The 25333-nt window shown below is 44.9% G+C and overlaps 1 protein-coding gene across 1 annotated transcript in view; it reads left to right on the forward strand.

Annotated features, from left to right (window-relative positions):
• LOC106563126 (protein Niban 2) overlaps nt 1–25333 on the forward strand; it is an 84814-nt gene that overhangs the window by 20112 nt on the left and 39369 nt on the right. The window contains 1 exon segment of the mRNA XM_014128360.2: nt 18964–19079. Coding sequence (XP_013983835.2) covers nt 18964–19079 — 116 coding nt within the window.

Consider the following 25333-nt stretch of genomic DNA (forward strand, 5'->3'; position numbering starts at 1 on the left):
GGACAAGCTTTACCATTTCCAGAGTGGAAATCCATCTTGTTTTGACATCTTGTGCAAGTGACTCCTTCTTTTGCAACTTGATATTGTCCTAGCTCTGCACCTTTTTTGGAGGGCTGTGGTTTGAAATGACCAACAATTTTTCAGCGTTTGGCTAGCAAGGGCATTGTCGAACCTGCTGTTCTGTAGGGACACTGATGGGCCTTTTTGGAGACTGTGCAGGGCAGGTTTTCAAAAGGCAGATGTCACTCAGATGCGGTCATGTTCTGTGCAAAGTGTGGTAACTTTGTTTTCAATGTTCAACTGCTTTGCTACATCCATGACATGCTCGGCGCACGTTTCAGCATAATGCATCTCTTCTGTGCTCTTATTTATTTATTTATTTATTTATTTATTTTAAATATTTTTTTTTATTTATTAAAAAAAAAATAAAATGTTATGGTGCGCAGTAACCCCAGGGTAGTTGTGGTTACTCACCGAAGTCCAGTGCTATTGCTTGTGTTAGCTTGCTGCTCGTCGACTTGTCCATCGGTCTCCCGCGCACTCACTCTTCTAGCTTAGCCTGCCGACGATGTCCTCCATTGTTACTGGTAACGTTACTTGTATTGCTAGCATCAACGGTGTGTTTTGCTTGTAAATGATAACGAGGACTCGATGCACTTCGGTGATAAACAAATTCAGCATTGCGGTAGATGCAAATTACAGAGTTTTATCCAGAGAGCCACCTGGGAGGGATTAAAATTGAATTTGGCATATTGAAAGCCCCTTACTACCATTCCCCATCATTCAGTCATACAAGTAGCCAGTAAAGTGGTTGTCAAACTAGCACATCGGGTGGATGGGCTTGAATTTGAACTATGGATGGTTCAGGGGGTCAAACTAACAACGTGTTAATGGCGTCCAAAAAAAACTGACAGCCCTAATAAAAATGTCTGTCTCCTCCCTGTCCTGCCGTAAGGTGTGTTTTAAAAAAAAAAAAAATGTATTGCTAGCTTGAGTGGCAGAGTTCCATGTAGTCAAGGCTCTATTTAATACTGTGTTTCCCAGCCTCTGTTCTGGACCTGGAGACTGAAGAGACCTCTGGTTGCATGTCTTGTGTGGTACTCATGAGTGTCCGAACTGTGTGCCAACTGTTTGAACAGACAGTTCAGTACCTTCAACACCTCACACAAAGACCAATAGTGACGCAGTTAATCTCTCCTCTACTTTGAGCTAGGAGAGATTAACATGCATGCCAATGAGATTCGTGCTCCGTGTACATCTAAGTGCACTATGTGCTGCTCTGTTCTGGAGCAACTGCAATTTGCCTATGTCCTTCTTTGCCGCACATGACCACACAAGTCCAGGTGCGACAACAAGGGCCAGTAGGACCTGTCTGGTTGATTGAGATGTCAAAACAAAGCAGCACCTTATCATGGACAGACAACCTCTTCCCATTTTAACCACTGAATATGTTTTGACCATGATGGCTTGCTATCTAGTGTTACACCCAGCAGTTTAGTCTCCTCAACTTGCTCAATCAACACATTATTCAATAATAGATCTAGATGAGGTTTAGTGTTGAGCAATTGATTTGTCCCAAAAACTATGCGTTTATTTGTTTTGATATTTAGCACCAGCCTATTGCTAGTTACCCATTCTGAAACTGACTGGAGCTCTGTTAGAGGTGTCAATTATTTCTTTTACTTTCGTACCCGACGTGTATACTGTTGCATCGTCAGCGTACACACAGGCTTTATTCAAGGGCAGTGCAAATGTATTTCAAATAAAAAATACTTTTTAAAATAAGTAATCAGACCCTTTGCTATGAGACTCGAAATTGAGCTCAGCTGCATCCGGTTTCCATTGATCATCCATGAGATGTTTCTACAACTTGATTGGAGTTCACCTGTGGTAAATTCAATTGATTGGACATGATTTGGAAAGGCACACACCTGTCTATAGAAGGTCCCACAGTTGACAGTTCCTGTCAGAGCAAAAACCAAGCCATGAGGTTGAAGGAATTGTCTGTAGAGCGCCGAGACAGGATTGTGTCAAGGCACAGATCTGGTGAAGGGTACCAAGAGCACAGTGGCCTCCATCATTCTTAAATGGAAAAAGTTTGGAACCACCAAGACTCTTTCCTAGAGCTGGCCAAACTGGGCAATCGGAGGAGAAGGGCCTCAGGGAGGTGACCAGGAACCTGATGGTCACTCTGACAGAGCTCTAGAATTCCTCTGTGGAGGTAGTTGTCCTTCTGGAAGGTTCTCCTATCTCTGCAGCACTACACCAATCAGGCCTTTATGGTAGAGTGGCCAGTCGGAAGCCACATGACTGCCCACTTGGAATTTAACAAAAAGCACCTAAAGACTCTCAGACCATGAGAAACAAGATTCTCTGGTCTGACGAAACCTGATCGAGCATCTCTGGAGAGACCTGAAAATAGCTGTGCAGCAACGCTCCCCATCCAACCTGACAGAGCTTGAGAAGATCTGCAGAGAAGAATGGGAGAAACGCCCCAAATACAGGTGTGCCAAGCTTGTAGTGTCATACCCAAGAAGACTCAAGGCTCTAATTGCTGCTGAATGTGATTTAACAAAGTACTGAGTAAAGGGTCTGAATACTTGTGTATGTGTTTATTTATTTTTTAAATGGCAAAAATGTCTAAACCGGTTTTTGCTTTGTAACGTAACAATGTGGTTAAAGTCAAGGGGTCTGAATACTTTCCCAAGGTAATGTATGTAACTCTCAATCCATGATAAGGCAGAGGATGTGAATCCGTAACGTCTTGGTTTTTCTTTCAGCAATAGTTTATGATCAATGATATCAAAGCTGGACGGAAGTATAAATCTTATCAATTTATTTCAGCCAATCAGTCATTTGTGTAAGTTCTGAGAATGTTGAGTGTCCTTCCCTATAACTTTGCTGAAAGTCTTTTTCCAATTTGTTTAATGTAAAATAGCATTTTTTTATATAAAAAAATTCCAAAGTTTTCTATGCATCGGTAACATGCCGATTTTATAGTCGGCTGTTTGAACTATTTAAAGGGTGCTTTGTTATTCTTGGGCAGTGGAATGACCTTTGCCTTTCTCCAGGCCTGAGGGCACATACCGTCTTCGAGGCTTAAATTCAAGATTTGGCGAACAGGAGTTGCAATGTATTCCAGTACTGACCTCATGAATTGACTATCCAGATTTTCCTCTTCCACACCCACATTGCCGCACTCAACTACAGTGCTTGCCTTTCATTATTTTGTCCGATATGCATGAATATGAAGACTAAGTTTGCTAATCTTGTCAACAAAAAAGCAATTCAGGTGGTTGGCAATATCAAAGGGTTTTCATTGATCTGTTCTAATGAAGGATGGAGCCGAGTTAGCTTTATAGCCTAGAATTTCATTTAAGGTACTCCAGCGCTTTTTACAATCAGTTTTTATATAATTTTATCCTGTTCCACAGTGTGGTTTTCCCCAACAATCATTGAGGGGCTGCACGGTGCAGCGAGGAGCGCCGTGGGAGAGAGGGGGGTGTTACGGGGGTGACGAGAGCCTCCGTTGGTTCGGCGCTCCAATGTCGTGGAAACCCAGCGGTGAGGTGTTCCCCTGTTTGGGACAGAGGACACATTCTGGCTGAAAGTGGACATGGGTAGAGGGACTGATGTTGGCGAGCACTTGCCTGGCATCGGGGTATCCAGGACCAGAGTGGGCTCCTGGGGTCAGATAATCCACTTCCAGCGGTGCAAATCTGTTTGCCAGGTGGAATGGATCCTCCAAGTCACGGCTCGCTCGTGCCCTTTAGTGTAACCATCTCGGCCCAGTCTCTGTGGTGAAGTGCAGTTGAACAAGCCACCTTCTCTGAGAAGTGGGACAGATAAACTTCGCCCAACTCTCCACCACCCTGGGCGAGAGATGTTCAGTGCAGAGATATTTTTAGCCTGGGCTATAGCTACGTTGGTGAACTCCTCAATAAGGCTCTGATTCAGCTCATCGGATAGCCGGCGAACGTCCTTCTGTAGCGGCCCGATGTCACACCAATGGCACTTCCACTCTGTCCCTTTTTTGGTTAGTTAACATGTCACAGCAGCATTGGACAGTCAATGGCCATTGGATCGCCATCGGTAGCAATAATGGTAAAAGCCACAGCTAGCAGCACTAGCTTAAAATAAAAAAGTCCATTAGGGCAGTGTGTTCCATGAAGTGCTAAAATAAGCTACAAAAAGATGTGCATCGGTCTTGCTTTGACTTTATTTTCTTACAGTTGTTCAGTTTTAAACTCTGGCATTCCATGTCAAAAGAACTCTAATCGGTTGACTGTCCTATGTGACATCAGAATTACTGAGTGAGTTTTCCGTGATGAAGACGTAGAGCCTGACCAGGAATGTAGTCAATATGGGATGCCTACCAAATGGCGCATAGTGCTCTCTATAGGCAATAGGGGTCCATTTGGGACACAACCATGGAGAAGTGAGAAATTGAATTAGATGCTGACCACACCAGCCGCATTGCGTGAGCGTTGCAAAAAAGTAAATTTACACTTTATTCAATCATTTCATCCGAACTACGTGCGAGCTTCAACGAGTGTCTGCGTAGTCAGGTGTTAAAATAGAACTTGATCTATTTTAAACACTTGACACGCTACAAGTCCTGTGTCTCCCATCTCATTGGTTTTTATGAGCATATACCCACGGTGAATTTGTATATATATTTCACCTTTATTTAACCAGGTAGGCCAGTTGAAAACAAGTTCTCATTTGCAACTGCGACCTGGCCAAGATAAAGCAAAGCAGTGCGACAAAAACAAGTTACACATGGGATAAACAAACGTACAGTCAACACAAAATAAACATCTATATACAGTGTGTGCAAATGGAGTAAGGAGGTAAGGCAATAAATAGGCCATAGTAGCGAAGTAATTACAATTTAGCAAATTAACGAGTGATAGATGTGCAAGTAGAAATACTGGTGTGCAAAAAAAGGTAAATAAATAAAAACTGTGGATGAGGTAGGTAGTTGGATGGGCTATTTACAGATGGGCTGTGTACAGCTGCAGCGATCGATAAGCTGCTCAGATAGCTGATGCTTAAAGTTAGTGAGGGAGATATGTCTCCAACTTCAGCGAATTGTTCCAGTCATTGGCAGCAGAGAACTGGAAGGAAAGCCGGCCAAAGTAGGTGTTGGCTTTGGGGATGACCAGTGAGATATACCTGCTGGAGCACGTGCTATGAGAGGGTATTGCTATGGTGACCAGTGAGCTGAGATAAGGCGGGGCTTTACCTTGCAAAGACTTATAAATGACCTGGAGCCAGTGGGTTTGGCGACGAATATGTAGCGAGGGCCAGCCGAGAGCATACATGTCTCAGTGGTGGGGATATATTGGGCTTTGGTGACAAAACGGATGGCACTGTGATAGACTACATCCAGTTTGCTGAGCAGAGTGGAGGCTATTTTGTAAATGACATTGCCGAAGTCAAGGATCGGTAGGATGGTCAGTTTAATGAGGGTATGTTTGGCAGCGTGAGTGAAGGAGGCTTTGTTGCTTAATAGGAAGTCGATTCTAGATTTGATTGGAGATGCTTAATGAGTCTGGAAGGAGAGTTTACAGTCTAACCAGATACCTAGGTATTTGTAGTTGTCCACATATTCTAAGTCAGAACCGTCCAGAGTAGTGATGCTAGGCGGGCAGGTGAGGACAGCGATCGGTTGAAGAGTATGCATTTAGTTTTACTAGCATTAAGGAGCATGTGGAGGCCACGGAAGGAGTGTTGTATGGCATTGAAGCTTGTTTGGAGGTTAGGTAACACAGCATCCAAAGAAGGGCCAGATGTATACAGAATGGTGTCATCTGCGTAGAGGTGGATCAAGGAATCACCTGCAGCAAGAGCGACATCATTGGGAGATAATTAATGAGAAGAGACGGCCCGAGAATTGAACCCTGTGGTACCCTCATAGACTGCCAGAGGTCCTGACAACAGGCCCTCCGATTTGACACACTGAACTCTATCTGAAAAGTAGTTGGTGAACCAGGCGAGGCAATCATTTGAGAAACCAAGGCTATTGAGTCTGCCGATAAGAATGCGGTGATTGAGAGTCGAAAGCCTTGGCCGGGTCGAAGAAGACGGCTGCACAGTACTGTCTTATCAATGGCGGTTATGATCTCGTTTAGGACCTTGAGCGTGGATGAGGTGCACCCGTGACCAGCTAGGATACCGGATTGTACACCTGAGAAGGTACGGTGTGATTCGAAATGGTCAGTGATCTGTTTAACATGACTTTTTAGAAAGGCAGGGCAGGATGGATATTGGTCTGTAACAGTTTGGGTCTAGAGTGTCACCACCATTGAAGAGAGGGCTTTCCATTCTTTGGGAATCTCAGACGATATGAAAGAGGTTGAAATGACTAGTAATAGGGGTTGGAACAATGGCGGCGGATCATTTTAGAAAGAGGGTCCAGATTGTCTAGCCCAGCTGACTTGTACGGGTCCAGGATTTGCAGCTCTTTCAGAACATCAGCTATTTGGGTGAAGGAGAAGCTGGAGGCTTGGGCAAGTAGCTGCGGGGGGGTGCAGAGCTGTTGGCCGGGGTTGGGGTAGCCAGGAGGAAAGCATAGCCAGCCGTAGAGATGCTCATTGAAATTATCGAGGATTTATCAGTGGTAAGTGTTTCTTAGCCTCCTGGGAGGAGGTGCTCTTATTCTCCATGGACTTTAGTGTCCCAGAACTTTTTGGAGTTGGAGCTACAGGATGCAAGTTTCTGTTTGAAAAAGCTAGCCTTTGCTTTCTTGACTGACTGTGTCTATTGGTTCCTGACTTCCCTGAAAAGTTGCATATTGCGGGGACTATTCGATGCTAGTGCAGTACGCCACAGGATGTTTTTGTGCTGGTCGAGCGAGGGCAGTCAGGTCTGGAGTGAACCAAGGGCGATATCTGTTCTTAGTGTTACATTTTTTGAAAGGGGCATGCTTATTTAAGATGGTGAGGAAATTACTTTTAATTAAAGAACAACCAGGCATCCTCTACTGACGGGATGAGGTCAATATCCTTCAAGGATACCCGGCTAGGTCGATTAGAAAGGCCTGCTTGCGCAAGTGTTTATTATTTTATTTTTTTATAAGGTAGCGTTTGACAGTGAGGGGTGGTTGTTTGACCGCGGACACATAACGGGTGCAGGCAGTGATCGCAGAGATCCTGATTGAAAACAGCAGAGGTGTATTTGGAGGGCAAGTTGGTCAGGATAATATCTGAGGGCGCCCATGTTTACGGATTTAGGGATTAGGAACCCACCTGGTTAGATTGAGGGCATCTACCTTAAATTGTAGGACGGCCTGTGTGTTAAGCATATCCCAGTTTAGGTCACCTAACAGACAGAACTCTGACGATAGATGGGGGGGCAATCAATTCACATATGGTGTCCAGGGCACAGCTGGGAGACGAGGGTGGTCTATAACAGGCAGTAACAGTGAGACTTATTTCTGGAGAGTTTCATTTTTTTATATTAGAAGCTCGAACTGTTTGGGCATAGACCTGGAAAGTATGACAGCCTGCAAAGTTCTATCTCTGCAGTAGATTGCAGCTCCTCCCCCTTTGGCAGTTCTATCTTGACGGAAAACGTTGTAGTTGGGGATGAACATTTCAGAATTTGATGGCCTTCCTAAGCCAGGATTCAGACACGTCAAAGACATCAGGGTTGGTGGAGTGTGCTAAAGCAGTGAGTAAAACAAACTTAGGGAGAAGGCTTCTGATGTTAACATGCATGAAACCAAGGCTTTTATGGTTACAGAAGTCAACAAATGAGAGTGCCTGGGGACACGCAGGGCCTGGGTTAACCTCCACATCACCCGAGGAACAGAGGAGTAGGTTGCGGGTATGGCTAAAGGCTGTCGGAACTGGTAGTCTAGTGCGTTCGGAACAGAGAATAAAAGGAGCAGATTTCTGGGCGTGGTAGGATAGATTCAGTCCATAATGTACAGACGGGTAGGGTGCGGGTACAGTGGAGGTAAACCTAGGCATTGTGTGACGATAAGAGGTTGCATCTAGAGGCACTAGTTATGCTAGGTGAGGTCACCGGATGTGTGGGAGGTGGGACAAAAGAGCTATTTGAGGCATATTGAGTGGGACTAGGGGCTCCGCAGTAAAATAAAACAATGATAACTACCCTAAACAGTATACAAGGCATATTGACATTAGAGCGAGACATAAAGCAATCACAGGTGTTGATTGGGAGAGCTAGCTAAGACCACAACAGGTAAGACAACAGCTAATCAGCTAAGACAACAGGTAAAATGGCGATGAATGTGCATAGAGGGTCAGTTAACTACACACAGGGCCTGAGTTCGAGGCTGGAGCCGATAAACAAAATTGAGTACTGTGATTAATGAACAGTCCAGCAGGCATCAACTAGGTAGCCAAGTGATCATAGGGTCCAGTGAACAGCAATAGATGGAACAGGGAAGCCGTTAGGTAGTCGTTAATACGCTAGCCGGGAGATGCGCCTGGCTTGAGGTTAACTGGTGCTAGCTTTGGGACAAGGGAGTCAGCGACGTGCCCTCAACCAGCATTTGCTGGACATCAGACTGATTTACATCAGCAGACCAGTCGTGATGGATCGGCGGGGCTCCGTGTCAACAAAGGGTCCAAGCCAAATTGGCAAAAGAGGTATTGTGTCTGGAGTAATTTTGTTTGCTAGCCGGGAGATGCGCCTGGCTCGAGGCTAACTGGTGCTAGCTTCGGGACAAGGGCGTTAGCCACTTTGGTGTATCCTATGCAAAGGTCCAGAGCTTACGGCAGGACTCCGGTGACGTAGTGGCTTCTAGTCATGTTAGTGAATAGTCCGGGAGGCATCAGCTGTGTAGCCAAGTGATCATAGGGTCCACTGAGCAGGCCGGGAGATCGGCCTGGCTCAAGGCTAGCTTCGGGGTGTGGGAGATTTGAAAGATGAACTGAGGTCCACACTCCAGTCCAGTTGGTGGCAGTAATGCACCTTTAAAGTTGGTTGCCAACTGCCGTATGAAGTCTGAAGAAGACTGAACTAGGAGAGATTACTAGAAACTAACTAGGTTTCCCCTTTTTTTGTCTGTGGGTTAATTGTCAGTGTAGAGGACCTTGTGCATTTCAAGATTAAATAACAATGTTTATATCCCAGGACAAATTAGCTAGCAAACTGTTTGTGAATGCTTTCTTGTTTCGACCTTTCCCCAAATGAATATAGTTGGTTCAGAGTTCGTTTTGATATTTCAACTTGTGTGTCCTGATTTGCGTCTGGTGAGGATAGACAAACTCAACATGCGCACGATGGTGGACGCCCGCACGGAGACGGTTTGGTCACTTTCACAGAAAGGTGAAACAATAACAGTGATTTATTAATTGAGTGAAGTAGAGCACGCCGACGAAATCACATGAACAGACCTGTTGGGTCCCACAGGTGGCCGACGCAGCTAAACGATAACACAGTGATCACTGCACTGTTATCATCCACTGATGGTCCTCAGATTTTACCTCAACACTTTCCCATAATGCCCTTTTTAAATAAACACACTCTTGAGTCTGGACCATTAACAACCCACGCCCTGGGAGGATCTGACCCGTGTTTACTTGGGATCAAAGCACACACACACACAATGGTGCTGACAATGTTTGTGTCCATTTTAGACTTCCTCCTTTGAAGAGGTCTTCTCATACTTATTCCGCTGATTTGACGTAAAGCTTTCTCTATCATTTTTGTAAGTTGGTTGTATTAGAGCCATGCAGTGTATAGTTACCAGATCTACAAGCACATCAGTTTTCTCAGACCCGTAATCTGCCTATTTATAGTCTGAGTAACACCTACACACCACATTGGGTGGGCTTAACACACCCAGCTGCACGTTGACTGTCTTCGGCCTTTCTTTTACAAACATGAAGATGCTCCAGAATGTTCACCCCTCGTTGGCCCCTCTCTGGAGCCAAGCAGAGCCATGGTACATCCCCTACCTGTCCAGGCCTGCTAGCCCTCCAGTCACTCCTCTAAAGACACAACATTCCTGCTGTGCACTTCCTTCCACTGCAGTGAAGTGACAGTGCTCATTAGCAGTTTAACTGTCTTCTCTTCTGCTCATGGCTGTTAAGAACGCTGAGCTGGCAATAGTTACAACTTATAGTAATTGAAGGTACGAAGGGGGGATGTTTTTTGTTTTTTTGGGGGCCTATTTGGTTTGTGTCCTCAGCCCGTTGCTCTTGGGTCTGTAGTGTACTAGGTTAGGTTTCGCTCCTCTTATAGGCCCTCCGTGTTTAGATGGGGCGTGCCTGTTTCTATGCATCCTTGCATGTGAGTGAATATAACACATTTAGGACAGTACTCCTCATGTACATAACTAGAAGGGCAACATAACATGACTACCATGTGCATGTTGTCATGCATGTCATTTCCTGCAGGTGTACTCAACTGTATTTGAGAAGTAGTAGTTAGCAGAACTGGAAGTAGTCGTTAGAGGAATTGTATTGGTCAGAATTCTCGTTTTAGTATTTCACTATTTTCTTTCTAGGACTGTATGGTTCAGTGTATGTATAGTGCCTCTTGTTACTTAGAATATCACCAAGGATAGGGAGCAGGATACTGTGCTCAAAGAACTGCTTTGAATAGGGGTTAAGTGCTAACCAGAGCATTTACACAGTGAAGATGCTGCAAGGCGATATAGTCCAACCAGTACAGAAACACCATTCAGGCTTCCCTCATAAGTCTCTAACCACAGATAAAAACACATTGTGTGGCTTGCTGCATATTCTGGGTTTCGCAGGGGAATTGGTTATCATAAAGTGCAGTCCAATAAAAGTGATTTGCATCACATTCAGAGGATGGATTGTTTGCTGGGGTAAGATTGAGTTCTCAGGCTTCATCTGAAATGGCACCCTATTCCCTTCAAAAGTAGTGCACTATATAGGGAATAGGGTGCCATGGTGTGAATTGAAGAAAATGGCTGAGTTCTCTATTTTTCCCTTTCGTAGAGAGTTATAGAGTAGTCACAGGCAGTTGTCACTGTGGGCAAAAATGGCTTCGTTGCTGTTCTTGGCTGTTATACCTGGTGTCCATGACAACCACTTGTTCCTGTGGCTTCACCTGTGGCAGGTGATGGTATTATCAGTTAATGACATCTTCATTACCCATACACCTAAAGGTTTAGAAAAGTACACTACATGACCAAAAGCTCGTCAAACATCTCATTCCAAAATCATGAGCATTAATATGGAGTTGGTCGCCCCTTTGCTGCTTGCCGCCATTGGACACTGGAGCAGTGGAAACACTTTCTCTAGAGTGATGAATCACACTTACCATCTGGCAATCTGATGGACAAATCTGGGTTTGGGGGATGCCAGGAGATCGCTACCTGCCCAAATGCATAGTACCAACTGTAAAGTTTGGTGGAAGGCTTTTTTTATTTTTATTTTTTTTTTCGGTTTAGGCCCCTTAGTTCCAGTGAAGGGAAATCTTAACACTACAGTATACATTCAAGACAAATCTGTGCTTCCAACTTTGGCAACAGTTTGGGGAAGGCCCTTTCCTGTTTAAGCATGATAATACCCCTGTGCACAAAGTGAGGTCCATACAGAGATGGTTTGTCGAGTTCGGTGTGAAAGAACTTGCCTGGCCTGCACACAGCCCTGACCTGAACCCCATCAAACACCTTTGGGATAAATTGGAACGCTGACTGAGAGCCAGGCCTAATTGCCCAACATCAGTGCCTGACCTCGCTAATGCTCTTTTGGTTGAATGGAAGCAAGTCCACGCAGCAATGTTGGAAAGCCTTCCCTGAAGAGTGGAGGCTGCTATAGCAGCAAAGGGAGGACCAGCTCCATATTAATGCACATGAATGAGCTTGAGAGGATCATGGGCATTAATCGTCTACACACAATACCCCATATTAACAAAGCAAATGTATTAAAAATGAAAAACATACATTTTACATAAGTATTCAGACCCTTTACTCAGGACTCTGAAGCACCTTTGGCAGTGATTTACAGTCTCGAGTCTTCTTGGGTATGACGCTACAAGCTCGGCACATCTGCATTTGGGGAGTTTCTCCCATTCTTCTCTGCAGATCCTCTCAAGCTCTGTCAGGATGGATAGGGAGCGTTGCTGCACAGCTATTTTCAGGTCTCTTCAGAGATGTTCAATCGGGGTTCCAGTCCGGGCTCTGGCTGGGCCACTCAAGGACATTCAGACTTGTCCCGAAGCCACTCCTGCCTTGTCTTGGCTGTGTGCTTAGGGTCATTGTCCTGCTAGACTGGGGTGACGGTTCACCTTCCAAGGTTCCTGAGCGTTCTGGAGCAGGTGTTAATCAAGTATTTCTCTGTACTTTTGCTACGTTCATCTTTCCCTCGATCCTGACTAGTTTGCCAGTCCCACTGAAAAAAACTTCACAACAGCATGATGGTGCCAGGTTTCCTCCAGATGTGCAGTTTGGCATTCAGGCCAAATAATTGAATCTTGGTTTCATCAGATCAGAGAATCTTGTTTCTCATGGTGTGAGAGTCCTTCAGGTGCCTTTTGGCAAACTTCAAGCGGGCTGTCGTGCCTTTTTATGGAGTGGCTTCTGTCTGGCCTCTCTACCATAAAGGCCTGATTGGTGGAGTGCTGCAGAGATGGTTGTCCTTCTGGAAGGTTGTCTCATCTCCACAGAGGAGCTCTGTCAGTGACCATCAGGTTCCTGGTCACCTCCCTAGACAAGACCCCCCCCCCACCGATTGCTCATTTTGGCTGGGCGGCCAGCTCTAGGAAGAGTTTCTTGGTGGTTCCAAACTTCTTCCATTTAAGAATGATGGAGGCCACTGTGTTCTTGGACCTTCAATCTGCAGAAGTGTTTTGGTACTTTTCCCCGTTTCTGTGCCTCGACACAATCCTGTCTCGGAGCTCTACGGACATTTCCTTTGACCTGACTGCTTGGTTTTTGCTCTGATTGCACTGTCAACTGTGGGACTTTATATAGACAGGTGTGTGCCTTTCCAAATCATGTCCAATCAATTGAATTTACCACAGGTGGACTCCAATCAAGTCGTAGAAACATCTCAGGGATGATCAATGAAAACAGGATGCACTTGAGATCAATTTCGAGGCTCATAGCAAAGGGTCTGAATAGTTATGTAATTAAGGTATTTCTTTTTTTTTGTAATACATTTGCAAAAATGAATAACCTGTTTTCGCTTTGTCATTTTAAAGGGTATTGGGTGTAGCTTGAGGGATTTTTTTTGGGGGAATAAGCCTGTAAAGTAACAAAAAGGGGAAGGGGTCTGAATACTTTCCGAATGCACTAATATACATGCATACATACATTTATATAACCGTTCAAAAGTTTGGGGTCGCTTAGAAATGTCTGTTTTTGAAAGAAAAGCAAAAAATGTTGTCCATTTTAAATAACATGAAATTGATCAGAAATAGTGTAGACATTGTTAATGTTGTAAATGACTATTGTAGCTGGAAATGGCTTTCTTTTTTTTCCTTTTTAAAAAAAAATGAAATGTCTGCATAGGTGTACAGAGGCCTATTGGCAGCTTCATTAAATAGTATCCACAAAACACCAGTCTCCACGTCAACAGTGAAGAGGTGACTCCGGGATGCTGGCCTTCTAGGCAGTTACTCTGTCCAGTCTGTGTTCTTTTGCCCATCTTAATATTAGATTTTTATTGGCCAGTCTGAGAGATGGATTTTTCTTTGCAACTCTGCCTAGAAGGCCAGAATCCCGGAGTTGCCTCTTCATTGTTGATGTTGAGACTGGTGTTTTGCGGGTACTATTTAATGAAGCTGCGAGTTGAGGACTTGATGCGTCTGTTTCTCAAACTAGACACTAATGTACTTGTCCTCTTGCTCAGTTGTGCACCGGGGCCTCCCACTCTTTCTATTCTTGTTAAAGCCAGTTTGAGCGATTCTGTGAAGGGAGTAGTACACAACGCTGTACGAGATCTTCAGTTTCTTGGCAATTTCTCGCAAGGAATAGCCTTCATTTCTCAGAACAAGAATAGACTGACGAATTACAGAAGAAAGTTATTTGTTTCTGGCCATTTTGAGCCTGTAATCAAACCCACAAATGCTGATGCTCCAACTAGTCTAAAGAAGGCTAGTTTTATTGCTTATTTAATCAGTACAACAGTTTTCAGTTGTGCTAACATAATTGCAAAAGGGTTTTCTAATGATCAATTAGACTTTTAAAATTATAAACTTGGATTAGCTAACACAACGTGCCATTGGAACACAGGAGTGATGTTTGTTGATAATGGGCTTATGTAGATATTCCCATAAATCAGCAACAATAGTCATTTACAACATTAACAAATGTTTACACTGTATTTCTGATCAATTTGATGTTTATTTTAATGGACCAAAAACCAGAATTTCTAAGTGACCCCAAACTTTTGAACATCGATGTGTATTTTTTTCATCCCTAACACATACACACAGTACCCCCACTGACTCCCCCATGAATTGCTGTTTCAGCATTGTCTCAATGAAGAGTTCAGTGTTCGACAAGCAACATGCCCACAGTTACGAGCCTGGCTTGAGTGAGCGACGGGTACATGATCAATATCCCCCTTCATATCATAGATAAAGCCTGAGCTGGAATGTGACATTAGCTGACACTGGCTAGCTTGATTAAAATCCTGAAAATATCCAGTGTTGTAGTATACCCCTCGTGGCCTGATCACAATAACACCACATCACTGCTTTAACCCTTAGCAGACTAAGTGGGCCATATTGCTGCCATGGTGGGGTTTTGTTTACCATTGTGCATACACAGAGAGAGAGGCTGGATGTGAAGGCCTGGGAACTGGGATCTGGCTGTGGTAGGACTCGGGAGTCACGCCAACCACAGTAGTGCAGAGAGAGAGACGGAAATGCCTCAAATAAAGAGACATTGGTAAATGCTACCACATGTTCTATTTTTACAAAACACACACACACTTTCTCATGTCTGCTGCTACTCTGGATGCAATCTGTTCCCTGATCTTGGGATAAGTAAAGGTTTCCAACAAGCCTTTTTATGAATTAAACATTATTCCCTTTTCCATGGTATTGCCTCCAAGCACTAAGAAATCAAATTTTATTTATATAGCCCTTCGTATATCAGCTGATATCTCAAAGTGCTGTACAGAAACCCAGCCTAAAACCCCAAACAGCAAGCAATGCATGTGAAAGAAGCACGGTGGCTAGGAAAAACTCCCTAGGAAAAACTCCCTAGAAAGGCCAAAACCTAGGAAGAAACCTAGAGGAACCAGGCTATGAGGGGTGGCCAGTTCTTTCTGGCTGTGCCGGGTGGATATTATAACAGAACATGGTCAAGATGTTAAAATGTTCATAAATGACCAGCATGGTCTAATAATAATAATAATAATAATAATAATCATCATAATCATAATAATCATAATAGTAGTTGTCGAGGGTGCAACAAGCACGTCCGGTGAACAGGTCAGGGTTCCATAGCCGCAGGCAGAACAGTTGAAACTGGAGCAGCAGCACGGCCAGGTGGACTGGGGACAGCAAGGAGTCATCATGCCAGGTAGTCCTGAGGCATGGTCCTAGGGCTCAGGTCCTCCGAGAGAAAGAAAAAGAGAGAGAGAGAGAGCATATTTAAATTCACACAGGACACCGGATAAGACAAGAGAAATACTCCAGATGTAACAGACTGACCCTAGCCCCCCGACACAAACTACTGCAGCATAAATACTGGAGGCTGAGACAGGAGGGATCAGAAGACACTGTGGCCCCATCCGATGATACCCCCGGAAGATATGCTTCCCATGTGTGGGTGTTCATTTGTGTTGAGAGATATATTTATTTATAGTTAGTGGCCAGTTTAATAGGTACACCACCCTGTTCATGAAAAAGGAGGTCCAACGTTTCCATGCCCTGTAGAATTTGGGCTGTTCTGAAGGCAAAGGGGGGTATATAAACTCAGCAAAAAAAGAAACATCCTCTCACTGTCAACTGTTCATTTCAGCCAACTTAACATGTGTAAATATTTGTATGAACATAAGATTCAACAACTGAGACAAACTGAACAAGTTCCACAGACATGTAACTAACATAAATGGAATAATGTGTCCCTGAACAAAGGGGGGGTCAGAATCAAAAGTAACAGTCAGTATCTGGTGTGGCCACCAGCTGCATTAAGTACTGCAGTGCATCTCCTCCTCATGGACTGCACCAGATTTGCCTGTTCTTGCTGTGAAATGTTACCCCACGCTTCCACCAAGGCACCTGCAAGTTCCCAGACATTTCTGGGGGGAATGGCCCTAGCCCTCACTCTCCGATCCAACAGGTCGCAGACGTGCTCAATGGGATTGAGATCCGGGCTCTTCGCTGGCCATGGCAGAACACTGACATTCCTGTCTTGCAGGAAATCACGTACAGAACGAGCAGTATGGCTGGTGGCATTGTCATGCTGGAGGGTCATGTCAGGATGAGCCTGCAGGAAGGGTACCACATGAGGGAGGAGGATGTCTTCCCTGTAACGCACAGCGTTGAGATTGCCTGCAATGACAACAAGCTCAGTCCGATGATGCTGTGACACACCACCCCAGACCATGACAGACCCTCCACCTCCAAATCGATCCGGCTCCAGAGTACAGGCCTTGGTGTAATGCTCATTCCTTCGACGATAAACGCAAATCCGACCATCACCCCTGGTGAGACAAAACCGCGACTCGTCAGTGAAGAGCACTTTTTGCCAGTCCTGTCTGTTCCAGCGACGGTGGATTTGTGCCCATAGGTGACGTTGTTGCAGGTGATGTCTGGTGAGGACCTGCCTTACAACAGGCCTACAAGCCCTCAGTCCAGCCTCTCTCTCAGCCTGTTGCGGACAGTCTGAGCACTGATGGATGGATTGTGCGTTCCTGGTGTAACTCGGGCAGTTGTTGTTGCCATCCTGTACCTGTCCCGCAGGTGTGATGTTCGGATGTACCGATCCTGTGCAGGTGGTGTTTCACGTGTTCTACCACTTTGAGGATGATCAGCTGTCCGTCCTGTCTCCCTGTAGCGCTGTCTTAGGTATTTCACAGTACGGACATTGCAATTTATTGCCCTGGCCACATCTGCAGTCCTCATGCCTCCTTGCAGCATGCCTAAGGCACATTCACGCAGATGAGCAGAGACCCTGGGCATCTTTCTTTTGGTGTTTTTCAGAGTCAGTAGAAAGGCCTCTTTAGTGTCCTAAGTTCTCATAACTGTGACCTTAATTGCCTACCGTCTGTTAGTGTCTTAACGACCGTTCCACAGGTGCATGTTCATTGAACAAGCATGGGGAAACGGTGTTTAAACCCTTTACAATGAAGATCTGTGAAGTTATTTGGATTTTACACATCTTTGAAAGACAGGGTCCTGAAAAAGGGACGTTTCTTTTTTGCTGAGTTTACATGTAGTTTAAAAGTTCACACTGCTCCACATGTCCCAAAGGGAACATGGAATGAGATTGTTATATTTAAGAAGGGAAATCATAGCAATCCTGTTTTTAAAAGGGGTCCGTCCCTCGTATGCCTGGTGACACATTTTTCTTGCTGTGTGACGCTCTACTCCCTATGTAGTGCACTACTTTTGAGTGCACCATATAGGGAAGTACACTATATATAGGGAATAGGGTGCCATTTTGGATATAACCGTGGCCAGCTGACCTGTATGTCTGTGTTCTAATGAATGCCAAGGCAAACTAGCCCCATTTCACCCATCAGCCCAGAGTTGGCATGGGGGTAGAGGGAGGGCTTCCTGTCTGTCTAACCCTCCCCCAACCTTCTCCATTTAATTTCCTCTCTTTGTCAAACCCACAGCCGTGGCATGTGGGATAGACATGTGCGCGCACACACATTTGTGCATGACTAGACTACATCACAGACCCACTCAAGTGGGTCTTTCCTGTACGCTTGACTCTTGTGGAGTCATGAGGTGATATGCGATTCTGTTATGTCAGAGTATTTTCCCCCAAACATTTATATTTTGCAGGGGTCTCCTACTTAGTATTTTCTCAGTAGGTTGCTTGACTTCGACTAAGCTGAGTGCCATCTTCTGATTCTGTGGAAGGTTGTAGTCTTTAGGTCGCATCTGTACGTTGGCGCAATCAATTGCTCCTCACCGGTCTGTTTACCTGTCATAGTGATTTGTATGCACATGTTGGCACATTGTGTGTTCTTTGTATGCATGCTGTGGAGCTCTGTCCTATCCAGCCATCCATCCATATGGCAGGCACATCTGCTTGCTTGCTATTCAATTAATGTCCATACCTCTTAACACCTACCTACTAGACAGTGTTTCAATACAGAGACCTTGAGAGAAACAGATTTCAGAATACCCTGACCTTGAAGGCTGGTGTATTTTCACCACATACGCAAACCCACATGAGTGCTGACTTCCTGAAAGCAAAATAGCACTATGCACACGTGTGTGCTGACTCCTCTTCAGCTGCCTACCATTGTCCCTGCTGCTACTGGGAGGGGCCGTAACCATAGTAACTACACCACCTCTGTCACTTCCTGTTTTGGGCATGACTCCGCTGCCTGACGAGGGCTGTGATTCCTGTGTTGTCCCACGGTCAAGTTACTATTATTAACGAATAGCCGCTGTGGTGGAACATGGGTGGTTTATGTAGGGCCAAGAGGTCGTTGATAATGTTCTAGCAATATCCTTGAGCAACTGAAAAGTGTGTTTTTGAAAAGCCATGTAAAAGCTTGAATAGATTTTTCAAATTGTTCTATTACCTGAATAGTTTGATAGCTGGTCGCTCAGTACAGTTAAAACGCCTGTTTTGTGTCTTCCAAACAAACTATCTTTCAGCGTCTTCCCAAATGGCATCATATTCCATATATAGTACACTACTTATGACCAGAACCTTATGGGACCTGGTCAAAAACAGTGCACTATATAGGGAATAGGGTGCCATTTGAGACTCGACCTCAGTGTTCATACTGAAACATTTCAAAGTCAATCACTTCCACCACAGAAGCTCCAGCCTATCGTAACTGTGCTCTTGCCTGCCCCCTCCAGGTCTGTCAGAAGAGTGCAGGGTGCAGACCCCTGCCTTCACGGATGCTGTGCGGCTCTACAGGCAGGCTCAGGGACACTACGGCACCTGGGACATGATGTGTGGAGGGCCACCACAGGTGAGAGGATCACTATGGAGCTGGCTGTACCTCCTTGAGGACTTTGTTACATTTAGTCAACCTCATTTAATTTGAATGTATTGTGAATAGGTGATGCTAACACCTTACAGTACTTACAGCAGGTCTGTTGAGTCACGGCCTTAGCTAAACCTCTTGAGTGGTCAGTGTCCATGAATGATGTGAGTCGGGCAGCTGGTGTGTATTTGAGGTCTGTCTATCTATTGAGGATTTGTTGACTGTTTCTCTGAGTACAGATGGAAGGAGGAATTGGACTCTCCTGAGAAAACGTAAGGTCCAAGATGGCGTAGCAGTCGGACGTCTTTGTCCTGTCGTGTCCCTTGTATATATCTTTTAAAAATATTTTCCTAAACCTCAACTTCTAAATACTCTCCTGCAACCAGCCTCACCTAATGTGGCGTGGATCTGTTTTTTCTAAAGTATTTCTATTTACTTCGGATCTGGAATACCTCAACTGAAGCTAGCCAGCTAACTTGCTACCAGTTATCAGTCAGCAAACCACTGCTAGTGGTCAGCTAACCTTTAGCTCAGAAAGCTCTCGCCAGTTCGTACAACGTGACTCAAACCAGAGCATAACGGACATATTTGTTTTCTATCCATATCCCCGGATTCTCCATACCGCAAACTGTGAACATTTTCATATGGATCTTCGCAACTAGCTAACCGCAATCCCGGGTGACTACTCCTAGCTAGTGTTTCCATCCCGGCGCAAGCAACTGCTAACTGCTTGCTTGCTAGCCCCTGTCTGCTAACTGCTTGCTTGCTAGCCCCTGTCTGCTAACTGCTTGCTTGCAGTTAGCCTGCCTGTCTGCTAACTGCTTGCTTGCTAGCCCCTGTCTGCTAACTGCTTGCTTGCTAGCCCCTGTCTGCTAACTGCTTGCTTGCTAGCCCCTGTCTGCTAACTGCTTGCTTGCTAGCCCCTGTCTGCTAACTGCTTGCTTGCTAGCCCCTGTCTGCTAACTGCTTGCTTGCTAGCCCCTGTCTGCTAACTGCTTGCTTGCTAGCCCCTGTCTGCTAACTGCTTGCTTGCTAGCCCCTGTCTGCTAACTGCTTGCTTGCTAGCCCCTGTCTGCTAACTGCTTGCTTGCCAGCCCCTGTCTGCTAACTGCTTGCTAGCCCCATATGTTCACTTGGCTACGCATGCCTCGTCCATTACTGTCCTGGTTAGTGATTAGTCTTATTTCACTGTAGAGCCTCTAGCCCTGCTCAATATGCCTTAACCAACCATGTTGTTCCACCTCCTACATATGCGATGTACTCACATCCTACCTTAGCTTTGTTTGTACACTATCCCTTGAATCTATGCTATCGTGCCCAGAAACCTGCTCCTTTTACTCTCTGTTCCGAACGTGCTAGACGGCCAGTTCGTATAGCCTTTAGCCGTACCCTTATCCTACTTCTCCTCAGTTCCTCTGGTGATGTAGAGGTTAATGCAGGTCCTGCAGTGCCTAGCTCCACTCCCGTGCTCTCATTTGTTGACTTCTGTAACTGTAAAAGCATTGGTTTCATGCATGTTCACCTCTCTGGGCTAGGCGGGACGAATTCGTCCCACCTACGCAACAGCCAGTGTAATCCAGTGGCGCGATTTTCAAATACCTTAGAAATGCTATTACTTCAATTTCTCAAACATATGACTATTTTACAGCATTTTAAAGACAACTCTCGTTAATCTAACCACACTGTCCGATTTCAAAAAGGCTTTACAACGAAAGCAAAACATTAGATTATGTCAGCAGAGTACCCAGCCAGAAATAATCAGACTCCCATTTTTCAAGCTAGCATATAATGTCACAAAAACCCAGAAGACAGCTAAATGCAGCACTAACCTTTGATCTTCATCAGATGACACACCTAGGACATTATGTTATACAATACATGCATGTTTTGTTCAATCAAGTTCATATTTATATCAAAAACCAGCTTTTTACATTAGCATGTGACGTTCAGAACTAGCATACCCCCCGCAAACCTCCGGTGAAATTACTAAATTACTCACGATAAACGTTCACAAAAAACATAATTATTTTAAGAATTATAGATACAGCACTCCTTTGTGCAATCGAGGTGTCCGATTTTAAAATAGCTTTTCGGTGAAAGCACATTTTGCAATATTCTCAGTAGATAGCCCAGCCATCACGGCTAGCCATTTAGACACCCAGCAAGTTTAGCCCTGACCAAACTCCGATTTACTATTACAAAAGTTTGATTACCTTTGTTGTCTTCGTCAGAATGCACTCCCAGGACTGCTACTTCAATAACAAATGTTGGTTTGGTCCAAAATAATCCATCGTTATATCCAAATAGCGGCGTTTTGTTCGTGCGTTCCAAGACACTATCCGAAGTGTAAATAAGGGTCACGAGCATGGCGCAATTCGTGACAAAAGATTTCTAAATATTCCATTACCGTACTTCGAAGCATGTCAACCGCTGTTTAAAATCCATTTTTTTGCCATTTTTCTCGTAAAAAAGCGATAATATTCCAACCGGTAATCTGCGTTTAGGTAAACAGAGGAAAGAAAACAAAGCATTCGGTCGACGCGGGCACGCGCCTGAGTCTCACAGTACTGTAACCAGCCACTACCCAAACGCGCTACTTTTTTTCAGCCAGAGCCTGCAAAGCCACGATTCAGCTTTTTGCCGCCTTCTGAGAGCCCATTGGAGCCGTAGGAAGTGTCACGTAACAGCAGAGATCCTTTGTTTTGGATGGAGATGACAGAAGGCCAAGAAATGGTCAGACAGGGTACTTCCTGTACAGAATCTTCTCAGGTTTTGACCTGCCATTTGAGTTCTGTTATACTCACAGACACCATTCAAACAGTTTTAGAGACTTTGGAGTGTTTTCTATCCAAAGCCAATAATTATATGCATATTCTAGTTACTGGGCAGGAGTAGTAACCAGATTAAATCGGGTACGTTTTTTATCCAGCCGTGTCAATACTGCCCCCTAGCCCTAACAGGTTAACATTAGAAGCCTAGTCCCTAAATTTGTTTTACATTTACGTCATTTAGCAGACGCTCTTATCCGGAGCGACTTACAAATTGGTGCATTATGACATCCAGTGGAACAACCACTTTACAATAGTACATCTATATCTTTTTTTTGGGGGGGGGGGTTAGAAGGATTACTTTATCCTATCCCAGGTATTCCTTAAAGAGGTGGGGTTTCAGGTGTCTCCGGAAGGTGGTGATTGACTCCGCTGTCCTGGCGTCGTGAGGGAGCTTCTTCCACCATTGGGGTGCCAGAGCAGCGAACAGTTTTGACTGGGCTGAGCGGGAACTGTGCTTCTGCAGAGGTAGGGAGGCGAGCAGGCCAGAGGTGGATGAAGGCAGTGCCCTTCTTTGGGTGTAGGGACTGATCAGAGCCTGGAGGTGCCGTTTTACTCACTGCTTTAGCGCACACTGCCAACCCGGATGTCTTAGCCGTGTCTGAATCCTGGCTTAGGAAAACCACCAAAAATCCTGACATCTCCATCCCTAACTAACATTTTCCGCCACGATAGAACTGCCAAAGGGGGCGGTGTTGCAATCTACTGTAAAGAGAGCCTGCAGAGTTCTGTATTACTATCCAAGTCTGTACCCAAACAATTCGAACTTCTACTTGTAAAAATTCACCTTTCCAGAAACAAGTCTCTCACTGTTGCCGCTTGCTATAGACCACCCTCTGCCCCCAGCTGTGCCCTCGACACCATATGTGAACTGAATGTCCCCCCATCTATCTTCTGAGTTTGTGCTGCTAGGTGACCTAAATTGGGACATGCTTAACACCCCGGCCATCCTACAATCTAAGCTTGATGCCCTCAATCTCACACAAATTATCAATGAACCTACCAGGTACAACACCAAATCCATAAACATGGGCACCCTCATAAATATCATCCTAACTAACTCGACCTCCAAATACACCTCTGCTGTTTTCAATCAAGATCTCAGCGATCACTGCCTCATTGTCTGCATCCGTAATGGGTCTGCGAACAAACGACCACCCCTCATCACTGTTAAACGCTCCCTAAAACACTTCTGCGAGCAGGCCTTTCTAATCGACCTGGCCGGGGTATCCTGGAATGACATTGACCTCATCCCGTCAGTAGAGGATGCCTGGTTATTCTTTAAAAGTGCCTTCCTCACCATCTTAAATAAGCATGCCCCATTAAAAAAAAATGACCTAGGAATAGATTTAGTCCTTGGTTCACTCCAGACCTGTCTGCCCTTGACCAGCACAAAAACATCCTGTGGTGTTCTGCATTAGCATCGAATAGCCCCCGTGATATGCAACTTTTCAGGGAAGTTAGGAACAAATATACACAGGCAGTTAGCTTTCCTAAGGCTAGCTTTTTCGAACAGAAATTTGCATCCTGTAGTACAAACTCAGAGGTTCTGGGACACTGTAAAGTCCATGGCGAATAAGAACACCTCCTCCCAGCTGCCCACTGCTTTGAGGCTAGGCAACACTGTTACCACCGATAAATCCACTATAATTGAGAATTTCAATAAGCATTTCTCTACGGCTGGCCATGCTTTCCACCTGGCTACCCCTACCCCGGTCAACTGCCCGGCACCCTCCACAGCAATCCGCCAATGCCCCCACCATTTCTCCTTCACCCAAATCCAGATAGCTGATGTTCTGAAAGAGCTGCAAAATCTGGACCCCTACAAATCAGCCCGGCTAGACAATCTGGACCTTCTCTTTCTAAAATTATCTGCCGAAATTGTTGCAACTCCTATTACTAGCCTGTTCAACCTCTTTTGTATCGTCTGAGATTCCCAAAGATTGGAAAGCTGCCGTGGTCAGCCCCCTCTTCAAAGGGGGTGACACTCTAGACCCAAACTGCTACAGACCTATATCTATCCTACCATGTCTTTCTAAGGTCTTCGAAAGCCAAGTTAACAAACGGATTACCGTCCATTTCGAATCCCACTGTACCTTCTCCGCTATGCAATCTGGTTTCATAGCTGGTCATGGGTGCACCTCAGCCATGCTCAAGGTCCTAAACGACATCATAACCGCCATCCATAAGAGACATTACTGTGCAGCCGTATTCATCGATCTGGCCAAGGCTTTCGACTCTGTCAATCACCACATTCTTATTGGCAGACTCGAAAGCCTTGGTTTCTCAAATGATTGCCTCGCCTGGTTCACCAACTACTTCTCAGATATTCAGTGTGTAAAATCGGAGGGCCTGTTGTCCGGAACGCTGTCTGTCTCTATGGGGGTGCCACAGGGTTCAATTCTCAGGCCGACTCTGTTCTCTGTATACATCAATGTCGCTCTTGCTGCTGGTGATTCCATGATCCACCTCTACGCAGACGACACCATTCTGTATACTTCTGGCCCGTCTTTGGACACTGTTAACTAACCTCCAGATGAGCTTCAATGCCGTACAACTCTCCTTCCGTGGCCTATAACTGCTCTTAATGCAAGTAAAACTAAATGCATGCTATTCAATCGATCACTGCCCGTCCGTCCAGCATCACTACTCTGGACCGCTCTGACTTAGAATACGTGGACAACTACCTAGGTGTCTGGTTAGACTGTAAACTCTCCTTCCAGACTTGCATTAAGCATCTCCAATCCAAAATTAAATCTAGAATCGGCTTCCTATATCGCAACAAAGCATCCTTCACTCATGCTGCCAAAAACATACTGTCGTGTCTTTGGCATCATTAAACTGAAGATTAGTCTTTATCAAAGATTCTCTGTAATTATTATTATTACGTGATTAAGCTACTTAATCACGTAACTGTAATTAACTAGGAAGTCGGGGCACCAAGGAAAATATTCAGAATACAAAGTTATAATTTTCCTAATATGACTTTCAGATATTTTAATATCTGATCACTTAGTCTTCTGATTAACTTCTTGGGGCTATGTGGGACGCTAGCGTGCCACCCGTGGTGCACCCTATCAACAGCAAGTGCATTTCAAGAGCGGCAAATTTGAAACCAAATAAATGTCAAAATTCAAATTTTTCAAACATACAACTATGTTACACCCTTTGAAAGATAAACATCTCCTTAATCTAACCACGTTGTCCGATTTCAAAAAGGTTTTACGGCGAAAGCATAAAGTTAGATTATGTTAGGAGAGTACATTGACAATAGCTGTGTAATGTTTTGTCAATTCAAAGACAGGGTCACCAAAACCATAAAACCAGCTAAAATGATGCACTAACCTTTTACCATCTCCATCAGATGACACTCCTAGGACATTATGTTAGACAATGCATGCATTTTTAGTT

The sequence above is a fragment of the Salmo salar genome, chromosome ssa11 (genome assembly GCF_905237065.1).
Source record: "Salmo salar chromosome ssa11, Ssal_v3.1, whole genome shotgun sequence".
Classification (NCBI taxonomy): domain Eukaryota; kingdom Metazoa; phylum Chordata; class Actinopteri; order Salmoniformes; family Salmonidae; genus Salmo; species Salmo salar.